The following is a 15,000-nucleotide window of genomic DNA, read 5'->3' on the forward strand; positions in this document are numbered from 1 at the left end:
TGAGCAGGGTTTGTCACCGTTAACTAGTGTGAGCGGGGTTTGTCACCGTTCACTAGGTTAGGGTGAGCAGGGCTGTCACCATTCACTATTGTGAGCAGGGATTGTCACCATCCACTTGCTAGTGTGAGCAGGGTTTGACACCATCCACGAGTGTGAGCTGGGTTTGTCACTGTCCACGAGTGTGAGCAGGGTTTGTCATCGTTCACTAGCTAGTGTGAGCAGAGTTTGTCACCATTCACTAGCTAGTGTGAGCAGGGTTTGTTACCGTTCACTAGTGTGAGCAGGGTTTGTCACCGTTCACTAGCTAGTGTGAGCAGTGTTTGTCACCGTCCACTAGTGTGAGCAGGGTTTGTCACCGTCCACTAGTGTGAGCAGGGTTTGTCACCGTTCACTAGCTAGTGTGAGCAGGGTTTGTCACCGTCCACTAGTGTGAGCAGGGTTTGTCACCGTTCACTAGCTAGTGTGAGCAGGGTTTGTCACCGTCCACTAGTGTGAGCAGGGTTTGTCACCGTCCACTAGTGTGAGCAGGGTTTGTCACCGTCCACTAGTGTGAGCAGGGTTTGTCACCGTTCACTAGCTAGTGTGAGCAGGGTTTGTCACCGTCCACTAGTGTGAGCAGGGTTTGTCACCGTTCACTAGAGTGAGCAGGGTTTGTCACCGTCCACTAGTGTGAGCAGGGTTTGTCACCGTTCACTAGCTAGTGTGAGCAGGGTTTGTCACCGTCCACTAGTGTGAGCAGGGTTTGTCACCGTCCACTAGTGTGAGCAGGGTTTGTCACCGTTCACTAGCTAGTGTGAGCAGGGTTTGTCACCGTTCACTAGAGTGAGCAGGGTTTGTCACCGTTCACTAGAGTGAGCAGGGTTTGTCACTAGTGTGAGCAGGGTTTGTCACCGTTCACTAGAGTGAGCAGGGTTTGTCACCGTTCACTAGTGTGAGCAGGGTTTGTCACCGTTCACTAGAGTGAGCAGGGTTTGTCACCGTTCACTAGTGTGAGCAGGGTTTGTCACCGTTCACTAGAGTGAGCAGGGTTTGTCACTAGTGTGAGCAGGGTTTGTCACCATCCACTAGTGTGAGCGGGGTTTGTATCACCTGTCCTCCAGGCTTCACTTCACCCAGAAGCCTGCTTGAAGCATGCGGTGTCACCACACAGGGTCACATAAGGTTGAATGACAGGGGTGGGGAGGCTTCAAAGAAAAGCTGAAATGGTACTGAGGGAAGTAGTTGGTGACTTTAAAAGAGGTCAATGCATTGCATCACTTGTAAGCGTGGTTACATGGCCCAGTGAATGCTGGGCCCTGTGTTGTCGTGGCGATGGACGGAATGGTAATAATGTTCCAGCGTCAGGGGGGAGAGGGACAGGAGGACTGCATGAATAAAACATCTGCAATCATCTCCAATGCCAGCGTGGAGTCCAAGCACTCCTGATCGTTCCCCTTGGTAGAGGAGCCTGTCTTCACTTCCTGAACCCCCTAATGGGCTGCTGGAGGCTGCGGGTGGCACTGAAGTGTCTAAAACTGAACACTGGCACACTGTTTGGGTGTTTTATTAATTTTGAGATGAGTTTTAATGAAAGTCCGTTTCTATCAAAGATCATGCCACAGTTTGGGCCTTTTGATCATTGCGGTTTCTGTCTTTAAGATTGGAACACTGTTGAACGCTTTGCTGATGGTGTTTCAGAGAGAAATCTTACATTCTTAAATGGGTAAATCAAAATGTTTTTAGTTGTTAGGGTTATTGCACACTGTTTGAGCTTAGTCTGTTGGGTGTATTTGATCATGAGGTGGAGTTTTGATCAAGTTGGCCTGTATGTGAACATTGACTGTTGGTTGTGTTTAATCATGAGGTGGAGTTTTGATCAAGTTGGCCTGTATGTGAGACCCTCCTTAGTGTGTGTCTGTTGAAGTGTATCTGACAGAGACCATCATTTTAGCTCCGTCAGTCAGAGTCAGTCAGTCAGAGTTCCCAGTTTGACATCCCCACTGCATATTCAGCTCATCGGCATTCAAGCCTCAGGTGCAGGTGATCTGCCAACACCCCACTCGCAGCTCACGGCCAAACCTTCTGTGTGTGTTTGTGCGTGTGTGTGCATGGGTGTCTGCGAGAGTGTGTGTATGTGTGTGTGTGTGTGTCTGGGAACACTCCCAGCCCTCCCTTAAAGGCTACTTATATTCTCTAAGCCGTTTATGCCATTGTTAGTCATTCTCACCCTGAACTAAGAGGGAATTTACATTTTATTTTCCCTTCTATGGCAACCGCAGGTACGCTCTAATCGGGGACCATAAATCACACCTGTGATTGTCAGGGTGGCCGCGTCCAAAGGCAGGGTGCACTCTGGGTATGTGTTGGAGGAAACCATCACTTAAGAAATACTGGGTCTATTGAAGACTGTGTGCAGAGGACATTCCAGTTAAGACGTAATATGGAAACAATTTTAGAATCAGGCTGCAACATAACATGTGAAAAAGTGAAGAGATCTTCATACTTTCTAAATGCACTGTACATTTAGTCTTTTATGACACGGGATGTGACCGTATTTAGTCTATCAGGGCATGTGCTGCCCTCCAATGGAGTTCCTGGTGTTGTTAGCGGCAACATGGCGGTCATGGCAACAGGAAGGGAATTAGGCTAATGGTCATTTGTCCTTTGAATCAGAATGGAGCTCAGCCCAGCACACCATGTGACTCTTGGACTACTTTCAAACAGGTGGAGTGTGTGTGTGTGTGTGTGTGTGTGTGTGTGTGTGTGTGAGCCCACGCTTACAGATATCTCACACATCCCCACTCACACCCACACACACACACTGCACAGGTTGTTGCTCATTTGCACGACATGTTTTATAAGTGCTCACGTTACGTATATCATGGCCTGTAGTGTGTAGATGGGGTGGTGGCCTTCACTGGGCGGCAGATGGCCTGAAAGCCTCCGACCCATCATCCTCTCACACACACACACCTACACACACCTAAACACGCAGACACACACACACACACTCAAACACATCACGGACCCATCCAGGGTGGGACATTTACATATTTTTTCGAGGGGAATTTTTGCCCCCACTTACTGAAATCCAGGGGCATTTCACAAAAAATTGGGGGCACTTTTAGAAACTTATTAAAATAATAAACACACTTATTTAGGCTTAACCCTTCCAAAACGAAGGGGCCCCGTGGGGCACTTGGTGGTATTTTTATTAATAGAATTAAAAATCTCCGCAAGTTTTTGTCCTACAAACATAAAACTAACACCCACAGCAACCTTGAACCTGTTTCTTTTTAAATATATACAGTTTGAAACTAAAGTTTAAATAATCACTTTGTAAGGAGAGTATAACTTATCCTTTGCACATTTCAGCATCTGAGTGAGGTTTTGACCCTCCCATTAGCAAATTACAACTATTCATATGATAAGGGGATGGTAATTCAGTGATCACCATTGGTTCATGATGTGTCAAGAAAACCTGAAGGGGATAGAGGGCCACAAAGACATTCCAGGGCCATTACGTGCTGGCCATTGTCTTTTGACCAAGGTGTCCCAGAATGTTCACACCTCTCTCATCAATATGCATAGTGGTCTAAGTGAAGAAAAGTGTCACTTTCTATATTACTTATAATAAGTATAGAAACCACACACACTTTTTGAATGCTAAACTCACCTTTTTGGAGCAAACACCTTTGTTTACAAGGTTCAGAGTAAAAAAGAAAACTTCCAAAATATTTACAATGTGTTTTTGTACAAAGTTTGAGCACCTCTAAAACTAGATTTCATTTTAGTGTCTTTATATTTCATTTTAATACAAAACTTTGTTTTATTACAATCCTTTTACTCTCATTGTATTATTGCTGAGTTGTTCTAGAATATAATCATAAATGCCACTTTTGCCTCATGGGTTTTAGTTAGATAAAATATACAAAAATATCAGGCATGGCAAACTACCTAACAGAGTCAAAAAAAGCCCTTGGGGTTGGAAGTGTTAAAGCAGCAATACGGAATTTTGTTCCAAAAGTAGTACGCTAACTACCTAAAAGGCATGCAAAAACCTTGTAACCACCACCAACAGCCCAGCTGACACTGATAGAAGCTTGCCAACACACTAACTGGTGTCTTTTTGCAGTTCCTGGCATGTCATGCATGTGAAAGCTTTTCTTCCATTTTTGCAGGGTGTTCCAGCCCGTTACACAGAACTACATAGGGCATATCTTGGATGGCTAGTGGGAAAGACACAGGTCTTGATCTGTCCTTCACATGAACATATGCGATCAAAATGAATTAGAGGATGGTACCAAAACTAGTTGCCAATAAAACCATACCTCAAAATGTGTTAAATTGTTGCATAGTGTTACTTTAAAGTATTTACAATTGTCATCAACTGGCAATAATAAGACTATTAGGCATTTGTCTACAAATTCAAAGTTTTTTCTTAGATTTTTTGGACAAAAACCAAACAGACAACGTAAATTAGACAATCATATTCACGTTTATTCTTATTTATTTGTGGTTATTAGTTGTTATTACTACATTTCATTATTTAACTATTAACAACCGTTTTTTATTTCTTTTTTTTATAATAATAAAACATTATATTAATGGATTTTTGTGTTACCTTTAAAGTTGTACCTACCATAGTAGGCCTACAGGAAATACAGATTACTAGTAGTCCTTTGTAGTTTACGCACTATCAGAGATAGCTAACGTTAGCTAACTAACATTAAACTAGCTTAACCGAACTAAATCATTTCTAAAAGTATTATAACTAGTTATCATTCACCGTAGGCGATGGCGTGTTGGTTGGCACCTGGTGACGAAAGCCCATGTATTTATGTATATTTTCGCTCCCCTTGATGAAGTCAGCAGAAAAATGTGCCTGTGCTGGAGTGACAAAAAAAAAAATCAGGTCTTTTTCTCGTCGTCGTCGTCATCCTCCAACCCAGGCCAATCTAATTTTAATTTTTTGGACAGTCGCTGGGTGTATGAATTAATTGTATCTTTTAGAACCTGAGATGGTGACAGAGACTGCGCTGATCCTCATTTCTCCTCACTCTCGCAGTCACAGGTCTGATTAGGAAGCGCTCTAAATATTTTTTGTCACGCAACAATCAGTCAAGGTGAAAATCAAAACATTTAATGGCAACTGACCGGGTCATATAGGCTACGATGTTTTAAATTATTATTACACCAAACTATGGGGGCATTTTTTGCCCCTCTCCTAGTAATTTTAGGGGCAAAACTATATTTCTTAGGGGCAGTTTTGCCCTTTGCCCTCGTGTATTTCCGACGCTGGACCCATCATCCTCTCCTGCAGGAAGTGTGCAGGAAACACATCATGGACATGGTGGGCTTCTGTTTACTGTGGGCTTCTGTCTGCCATACACACATACACACTCAAACCCATCATCCTCTCTCTCACACACACACACACACACACACACACACACACCAAGGACCTGGTGGGATTCTGTTTACAAGTGAACACATTTTTATCAGCACTGTTTAGTTTTGCTGAATACTTTGCACAAACACACTGATGTGTGCGCACACACACACACACACACACACACACACACACACACACACACACACACACACACACACAATCACACCTGTGCAAGTGTTTTCCTTATACCTAATACCTGTCTGCTGAGGTGTTGGTATTCATTAAGCGTGGTGTCCCTGAGATTTCAAACAGTCTCTTTCTCCCTCTCTGCTCCAGTGAGATCTCATTCTCTCTGTGCCCGGCTCCTCAAACACAGGTGTGTGTGTGTGTGTGTGTGTGTGTGTGTGTGTGTGTGTGTGTGTGTGTGTGTGTGTGTGTGTGTTTCTCTCTCTCCCTCTCTGCTCCAGTGTGAGATCTCATTCTCTCTGTGCCCGGCTCCTCAAACACAGGTGCGTGTGCGCTTGTGTGTACGCGTGTGTGTGCGCGTGCGTGTGTGTGTTTCTCTCTCTCTCTCTCCGCTCCAGTGAGATCTCATTCTCTCTGTGCCCGGCTCCTCAAACACAGGTGTGTGTGTGTGTGTGTGTGTGTGTGTGTGTGTGTGTGTGTGTGTGTGTGTGTGTGTGTGTGTGTGTGATCTCATTCTCTCTGTCCTGGCTCCTCAAACACAGGTGTGTGTGTGTGTGTGTGTGTGTGTGTGTGTGTGTGTGTGTTTCTCTCTCTCCTCCAGTGAGATCTCATTCTCTCTGTGCCCGGCTCCTCAAACACAGGTGTGTGTGTGTGTGTGTGTGTGTGATCTCATTCTCTCTGTCCTGGCTCCTCAAACACAGGTGTGTTTGTGTGTTTGTGTGTGTGTGTGTGTGTGTGTGTGTGTGTGTGTGTGTGTGTGTTTCTCTCTCTCCCTCTCTTCTCCAGTGAGATCTCATTCTCTCTGTCCTGGCTCCTCAAACACAGGTGTGTTTGTGTGTGTGTGTGTGTGTGTGTGTTTCTCTCTCTCCCTCTCTTCTCCAGTGAGATCTCATTCTCTCTGTCCTGGCTCCTCTCTGGCTGCTGTATCTGCTGTGTGGGTCATGTTTGTGTATGAAGATGTTCCCCAGCCTTGTTGTGACAGGACTGAGGCTCCGGCTGCACAAACACACAGAGCAGGCTTAAGAGGCGTCACAAAGCTTCAGGCGTGTGTGTGTGTGTGTGTGTGTGTGTGTGGGAGTGCTTGTTTGTGTGTGTACACCAGCAGACATCAGGAGAGGCCGCACGGGTTGGGTGAGGTAAGGTGGCTGTGCACGCGTGCAGTTATCGTCTTTCAAAAGATGATCATATTTACTTACAACCTCGTGGCATAGCCGGGATGGGTGACAGCAAGATCAGAGTTCAGCAGAACGTGTGTGTGTGTGTGTGTGTGTGTGTGTGTGTGTGTGTGTGTGTGTGTGTGTGTGTGTGTGTGTGTGTGTGTGTGTGTGTGTGTGTGTGTGTGTGTGTGTGTGTGTGTCGTCGTCTCTGCCAGTGAAGCGGTTTCCGACCAATCTGCAGCTTAATTAGATCGCCGGGTTCTCATATCTCTCTCTCTCTCTCACACACACACACACTTACACATAACACTCTTCTGGTGGAAAGTCATAATCGGTGTGTGCTGTGGCATGAGGGGGGTGCTGAGATCTGGCTGTTTTGATGTCGCTGGCTGAAGGAGGATGACGAGCTTGCTGAAGGAGGAAGAGGAGCTTGTTAATGACGAAACCATGAGCCCCCCTGTCCTGTAGCAGACCCTGAGATCTCCTCCAGTCATCATGTAGAGGCGTGAGGCACAAAGGCATCACCACTGAAGCTCAAGACGGTGCGAGTTTTTACATTGAGTTGTCTGAAAGTTCAGGAAAAGTTCAGACAATCCTCTGACTGTTTCATAGCATGCTGTGCACAGCACTATGGGCCTTAATCATCAAGATGTTTGTCTCCTGGCAACTGCTCCCAGGAATATGAACACACATGTAGTTATTTCCTGGTGCTGATGTCTTCTCTGTAACTGTGTGGAGTGTGTTGTGTGGGAGATGAATGGTGGTTAGTAAACCCATCACCTTAAAGCAGCACAACGGATCAATAGCTATTCGCTAAAGGTATGCTAGCAGCTAAAACTAACAAATATTCTTGAAATGTGCTGACTGACATTATGACAAACTAGTTTCTCAACGACTGTCCTTACACTGTCAAACATCAAGCAAGTGCAACATAAGACAAAGCAAGACGGCAAAATAAGCTACTTACTAGATCGGCAGAAAGTAAACAAGTCAGGTCGGCGGGCTGCGGCAGGCAAAACTACAGAACGCAGTTTTATGCCTTTAGACCCTGCTATGGCAATGGCACAGCGGCGATTCTCCATATTAAAAGTCATTGTAGCGCCCCAATTTTCTTTAAACGGTTATTTTAAGGTTAAACTGCTTATCCTAACCCTAATCCTGAAGTATAATTGTTGCATAATGGGGCTTTAAGTGAGCCAAAGCATCATGGGATATGTGACCAATTCCAGGCCTGGATTCAGCTCTCAGGCAGCTGGCAGTAACTATGCGTGACCGATCGCCGTGGTGACATGGTGACCACAGAACCCCCTCCTCTCATTATACTTTGGACAGCAGCACAGGGTGTGTGTGTGTGTGTGTGTGTGTGTGTGTCTGTGAGTGTCTGTGAGTGTCTGTGAGTGTCTGTGAGTGTGAGTGAGAGACAGAGAGAGACCCTCCAGGGACCTTGAGGCTCCAGTGAGGAGACAGTAAGGGTACTGAGGCTGTGAAGCAACTCAGAAAAACATAAAGAGTTGGAGAGCATCTTCCTCCTGTACCCCAACAAAGAGAAAGTGAGAACCACCTTCCCCAGCAGAGAGAGAGCGAGAGAGCGAGAGAGCGCGAGAGCGAGTGTGTGTGTGTTAGATGACGTCGCCTCCCGGCTGGCAGATGGGCCATGCTGCTGATTTGTAGCCCGTGTAGGAGGGAGTGGCAGTAATGGCCAGTTAAAGAGTGTCACCTCCCATGTCCGCGTGGCAAGGTGAAGAGAGTATGCGCTTTCAAAACCACCCCGATTACACGAAAACCAGAACCATCGCCAAGGGCAACCTCTAGCCGGCCGACGCCCATCTACGGTGAGGCAAAGCAGAGAGTGCCCATGACGTGATGGCTGACCCTGCTGACCACCTGTGCTTTGTCCTGGCCTCACCTGTGTGTGTGTGTGTGTGTGTGTGTGTGTGTGTGTGTGTGTGTTTGTGTAGTGGCAGCAAGTCAGATCCAAGATGCAACTTCAAAATGATTCACTGAACACAGAAGCAGTTGTGTGTGTGTGTGTGTGTGTGTGTGTTTGTGTGTGTGTGTGTGTGTGTGTGTGTGTGTGTTTTCACTGAACACAGAAGCAGTTGGGGGTATAGATGTCATTCAGCATCCTCTTTTCTCTAGTAAAATGGAAAAGAAACTCACTACAAAAAAAAAAGTTTTTTTTCTCTCACTGTAGTAGTAGGAAGTTCTTTCAGGAAACACCCGATTGTGTGTGTGTATCTCTACTTCTTTTATCAGGCCCACTGAGGGAGTCTCTCACCCTTCCAGCTTTATGCTGACTCCCTTGTGTGTGATTGAGAGAAAGAGTGTGTGTGTGTGTGTGATTGAGAGAGAGAGAGTATGTGTGTGTGTGAGAGAGAGAGAGAGAGAGAGCGAAAGAAAGAAAGAGACACAAAGCAGAGGAGATTGTGTTTGTGTGTTTTGACGTTAAATAGAAGAGAAATATTTGCCTTTTGTATTATTTGATTGGACCATCCAGCTGGATTAAGCCAAGCTGTGAAGACGGCCACTATGGATGGAACGTTAGCTCTGGACTGTAAAGACGGCCCCTATGGATGGAACGTTAGCTCTGGAGTAGGCTTTAAGTAGTTTGATTGTTCATTTAGAACTAGTGGTCGTAGGTCACTACAATTACAAGCTGTTGAGAGTTGCTGTGAGTACAGACTGTATTTGGGCTACAGATGGTGTCGGTGCAATGGGCGTTCCTGTAACAGTATTTTGGTCCATGTGAAACTCCCAATTGGAAGTGAGTTAACTAGTGGGGTCTGACTGGAACGTTGGTGACTCACGATGAAGTTCCATGTTGACCATTAATTACACAAGTATTGGTAGTGTTGTCTTTGAAGTCTGCAGTAAAGTAAGAAAGTTCTGTTCTGTACATGGAAGAACTTCTCTTACGTCTATTCCTCTCCATTCTGTGGAATGTTTTGTATGGTCGTCGTAGGTAATCGTGATGATGTTTGAGGTGTTTGTGGGTTGTCATGGTTAGCGGCTGTTCTTTGTGGTGGCTTTGGGTTGTCATTGGTACAGGCTGATGTTGACAGAGGCCCACAGTACCTAAATCAAGCAGGAAGCACTTTAAGGGATTACCCTCTCCTGGTAATATGGAGCTGTAGCTGCTCGCATTAAGTTCAAGTCACTTATGCTTGCCTACAAAGTGATTGCTGGTTCTGCTCCCACCTACCTAAATGGTCTTGTAAGGGCAAATGTAACACCCAGGATGCTGCGCTCATCTAGTGAGCGTTATTTGGCTCTGCCGTCTGTGCAAGCACGGCAATCCAGACTATTCTCATTTGTAGTTCCATGTTGGTGGAACAAACTGCCTAGCACTACCAGAGCAGGGGCGTCCCTCTCTACCTTCAAGAAGCTTTTGAAGACCCAACTCTTCAGAGAGCACCTCCCTTCCTAAACTGGCACTTCGACTAGTGCTTAACTTGCACACAGCGAGTACATTCCTGCACTTCATTTTCTTTTCTATTTCTTTTTTTTTTCTCTTTCTTATGTAAAATAGTAAAATATTAGAGACTTATTGTTACACTAGGTCTCTATTGCTCGTAGCTTGACTGTTCTCTCCCTTGTACGTCGCTTTGGACAAAAGCGTCTGCTAAATGACTAAATGTTAATGTACTTGTAAATAAAGGGCAACTCCCCTCCTGGTAGTATGAAGACCTCCCCCCACTGTTCACCTTCTTTCTCTTTTTTTTCTCCATCCTTCTTCCATCCCACACTCTGACTCTCTCTCACTCTTTCTTTCTCTGTCTATTTCTGTCACAGTCTCCAGAGCAAGTTAGCTTAATTAGCATAAATTCAAATGTATGTATGTAAACAAAATAACAGATCATCAAATCAGATTAACAAGCTTAGGCTGAAAGGAATGTTTGCAACACTTACCACATCTAAATACCTGCCTCTGTCTCCATTGACACCCACTTTTACTAAAAACAGATCCAGTGTGTCTAACCTCTCTCACCCCCCCCCCCCCCCCCTCAGATTCAGTGTGTCTAACACACGCCCCCCCCCCCCCCCCCCCCCCCCTCAGATTCAGTGTGTCTAACTTCTTCCCCCTGCCCCTCAGATCCAGTGGGTCTAACATCCCCCCCCCCCCTCAGATCTAGTGGGTCTAACATCTCTCCCCCCATACTCCCCCCCCCCCCCCCCCCCTTTGATCCAGTGGGTCTAATGTCTCTCTTCCCCCCCTTAGATCCAGTGTGTCTTACCTCTCTCTCTCTCTCCCCCCCAGGCCCGGTGACAAACTCGTGCATCATGATGGCTCCTGCCAACATGTTCCTTCCTGAGAGCCGCCCCGCCGTCCCCCTGCCTCGCTTCAGCCGCCATCTCAACCCCACCGAGCAGGCAGACTCCTCCTCCGCGGGCATGTGTCTGCGTCTGGGATCCAACACACAGGTGTGTGTCTGTGTGTCTGTGTGTGTGTGTGTGTGTGTGTGTGTGCGTGCCATCTCATGTAATTTAAATTTGCATTTGCAAATGTTATTAAACAGGCTGTCAGAATATTGCCTGGCCAGTTCTCTTTCCATTTCACTTAATTCCTTTTCCAATTTCTTGATGGCATCAATATTTTCTCTTTTCTTCTTGGAAGACTGTGCAATGATCTTGCCTCTAACATAAGCTTTTGATGCTTCCCAAACCATTGCTACTTTGTCTGTGCTACCCATATTGATCTCAAAAAATGATGACAAATCCGCTGCTAGTTCGTTATTAAATACTTCATCATGCAGCAGGGATGTATTCATTCTCCATCTGCCTCGTCTTAATCTATCTGACTGTATGTTTATACAGAGTTCAACAGGTGCATGGTCTGACAGGAACATAGCATTAATATTGCTATCAATTACATCATTGATCAGGTTTTGAGATATCAATATAATGTCTATTCGTGAGTAGGATTTGTGGCAGTGGGAGTAAAATGAATATTCTCGATTTCTCGGGTTAACCAATCGCCATACATCAATCAGACCATTGTCCTCTATCAGTGAGTGAATGGCAGCTCTATCTTTAGGTTTTGATGTTCGGGTTCCCAAAAGTTTGCTTTTATCAAGTGCACCATCTAGAACCTGATTAAAATCTCCAGCCAAAATCACTTGACCTTGTGCATTCCCGATTATGCTATTGACCCCGTGAAAAAAAGATGGGTCACCTTTATTGGGGGCGTAGATATTGCAGAGAGTTAATTGTATGCCATTTATGATGGCTTCAAGACATATCATTCTTCCATTGTCATCTTTAGATTCTTTAACCACTGAGAAATTCAGCCTCTTATGAACCAGAATAAGAACTCCATTCTTTTTACTGGAGAAGGAGCTATAATAAACTTGCCCTACCCAGTCTCTTTTAAATTTTTTGGCCTCATCATCCTTAAAATGTGTTTCTTGAATGAATGCTATGTCAGCTTGTTTATGTTTAAGATATAAAAGTACCTTCTTCCGTTTCACCGGATTCCCACAACCATTTATATTCCAGGACACTACCTTAACGTAGGAATTATTTGCCATTCACGTAATGAGAAAATACAAATTAATGTAAGTATAGGCATATAACTGTAATCCCATTGTATCTGACCTTCTTGTACCAATATTATAATCAAAACTGTTAGTGTACCATCACTGAGTATAATGAAAATGTCTAAGAAAACGAACATGACCAAACTGGTCAATCTAAAACTATCCTCTTCAATAGAGGAGAACACATTAACATAAACAAGCCTCTGAATACCAAGCTGAGACTCTTTCCCCTTTAAAACAGTCAAAGGGAAGAAAGAAATAAAAAATAAAAAATAAAAATAAATCGTTTTGGTCTGTGGAATGTTCGACTAGCTCCCTAGTTCAGATAGACACACAAACATTGTCCAGCCCCTCCATACCTCTCTCATATTCTCCTAGTTAATTTCGTAGATCGTCTCATCTTTTTAATCTCCATCCAGGTTGTCTCCGGCATTGTGCTCCGTCACAGTCATTTGTTGCTCGATGAACTTGACAGCCTCCGACGCATCCTGAAACTTTCTGCTCCTCCCCCTCCATGTAAATCCCAGTGTCGCCGGGAAAGCGAGACTGAATCGTACCTTCTTTTGGTGGAGCAGTTGTTTCGCCTTTAAAAAAGCTTTCCTCTTCTCAGCTAGCTCCCTAGTCATGTCTGGGAAAATGGAGATGTTGCATCCACACCACACCGCTCCCCTCTTCTCCCTTGCAGCTTTGAGAACTTTGTCTCTTGCGGTAGCGCGCAGGAATTTTATCATAATAAGCCTAGGAGACTGAACGTTGTTCGGGCGAGATCCGGGAGAGCGGTGTGCTCTTTCAATTTCGAATTCACTGTCAACGTCCAAGCCCAATCCCTCTGACAATATCTTGTAGATGCATGCCTTTATGTTGTCCCCTTCCGTACCCTCTGATAGACCTAGAAGTCTTACATCGTTACGGCGGCTTCTGTTTTCTAAATCCTCCACACGATCCCATAGGGTGTCTATACGCTTGCTGTGTAGCTTGCGGTTGCTCACCAGTTGCTGTGTGGTGTCCTCAATGTCGGATACTCTGCCTTCCACCTCAGTCAGCCGTTCTTGCATGGCGTTTACAGCATTTTTTAGCTCAGCAGTAGTTTCCTTGATTGTTGAAACATCTGAAGCGACCTTAAGCAGTGTGGCGCTCATTTTACCCACTTCAGCGAAAAGGGTTCCCAGGCTAGCATTCTGCTCAATTCGTGGTGGACTAGCAGCACTGGAGTCAGTGGGAGTAGGTTTCCCACGTGTGGATTTGAAATATTTCGAGGAAGACATGGCTTATTTAGTTGGTATAAATTGGTATAAATTAACGATGGAGTATTCTCAAACAAAAATTCGTCAAAAATTATGACAAAATATCAAGAAATGAACGGATGAATTGATTTAATTCGGTGGGGCTTCTGGACAGCTTCTAATGTGCGACCATCTTACTCGGCGATCCCACGTGACTCCGTGTGCGTGCCATCTCAACCCCACCGAGCAGGGAGATTCCACCTCTACTGGCATGTGTCTGCGTCTGCGATCCAACACACAAGTGTGTGTGTGTGTATTTTCCAGTCTGCTCACTCTTAAATACTCTCTTCTCTTGTCTATTGACATTTCCCTGCAGGTGTTACACCATATAAAATGCATTCTAAAACTGATTGTTCAAATCCTTTATTGTGATTGGCTAAAAGCCGTTGTAAAATCCAGCATAACCTTACAAGTTGTCCTCATAACATTCTATGATAACATTCCATATTACTGCGCATGGAATATTTAGAAGAAAAAAAGACGTTACAAAGTTACAACGTAGCAAGCAACCTAGGTAAAGAGAATGGCAGATTTTTTTGTGAATTTTGATTTGCTGGGTGGGATGACGTTTGACGAGTGGTGGGAGACTATTGACCGAATGAAGGAGAAAAAGATAAAAAAGACCAGGCATGCAGATATTTGTAGTAACAGTTTAAGAAAAGCAATAAGCCCCGCAAATCCGTGGTTAAAAAAGCACACCTTTTTTGTCGGTAGCGTCAAGTGATCTGGCTGTTGCGTGGCAACGATTTATGTAGGAACTATATTTTGTAGTGGCGGAAGAATGACTGACTTTTTTATTAAACTAGTTTCTTTAATAAAAAATTATTAAGTTTCTTAAATTTAATTGTCTTTATTTATGAAACCATATCAAATATTTGTAGTAACAGTTTTAGAAAAGCAATAAGCCCCGCAAGTCTGTGGTTTGCGCTGATTTTAGAAAAGGACATGAGCCTTCCCAGGTCCCGCGCTGAATAGGCGAAGGCCTGGAGCGCAGCCTCGCAGAACTCCTGAGAGCCCACGGCCGTCCCCTGAGATGTTTGGGCGAGGGCCAACAATAGGTGGGACGTGGAGTTGTTAAGGCGTTCCACCCGCGCCGCCGTGTCGTAGCTCCGGACAACCAGATCATCCGTTATGCGGCACTGAGCGCGGGGACACCTAGCGTCCGGGCGCAGAGCCTCGTTGGGGGACAGGACCAATGCCGCCATAGACGGCTCGATGTTGGGCATCTGCTGGAGGCCATACGCAGGGGCATCCTGCATGTCTGCCAGAGCCCTGCACTCGCTGGGGAGGTGCGAAAAACGTCTGGGGTCTGTCCAGCATCTCTGAAGCTCTTGGATGAAGGGGCCCGAGGGCGGCACGGCCAACGCAGAGGGTTGCGTGGGGCCTCTAAAGAAGGGGCTCTGCTGAGGCTGGCCTGCCGGGGTTGAGTCCAACCCCAGGCGGGCCAGTGCGGCCTTCAAGGC

General features: G+C 45.4%; 1 protein-coding gene across 1 annotated transcript in view; it reads left to right on the forward strand.

Moving 5' to 3' along the window:
- wdr18 (WD repeat domain 18) overlaps positions 1-15,000 on the forward strand; it is a gene marked incomplete at its 5' end in the record, with an annotated part of 106,851 nt that overhangs the window by 68,970 nt on the left and 22,881 nt on the right. Inside the window, one exon of the mRNA XM_080832470.1 lies at positions 10,976-11,139. Coding sequence (XP_080688596.1) covers positions 10,976-11,139 — 164 coding nt within the window. The remainder of the gene's footprint in view (positions 1-10,975; positions 11,140-15,000) is intronic.

The sequence above is a fragment of the Sprattus sprattus genome (genome assembly GCF_963457725.1).
Source record: "Sprattus sprattus genome assembly, chromosome: 2".
In the NCBI taxonomy this organism is placed as follows: domain Eukaryota; kingdom Metazoa; phylum Chordata; class Actinopteri; order Clupeiformes; family Clupeidae; genus Sprattus; species Sprattus sprattus.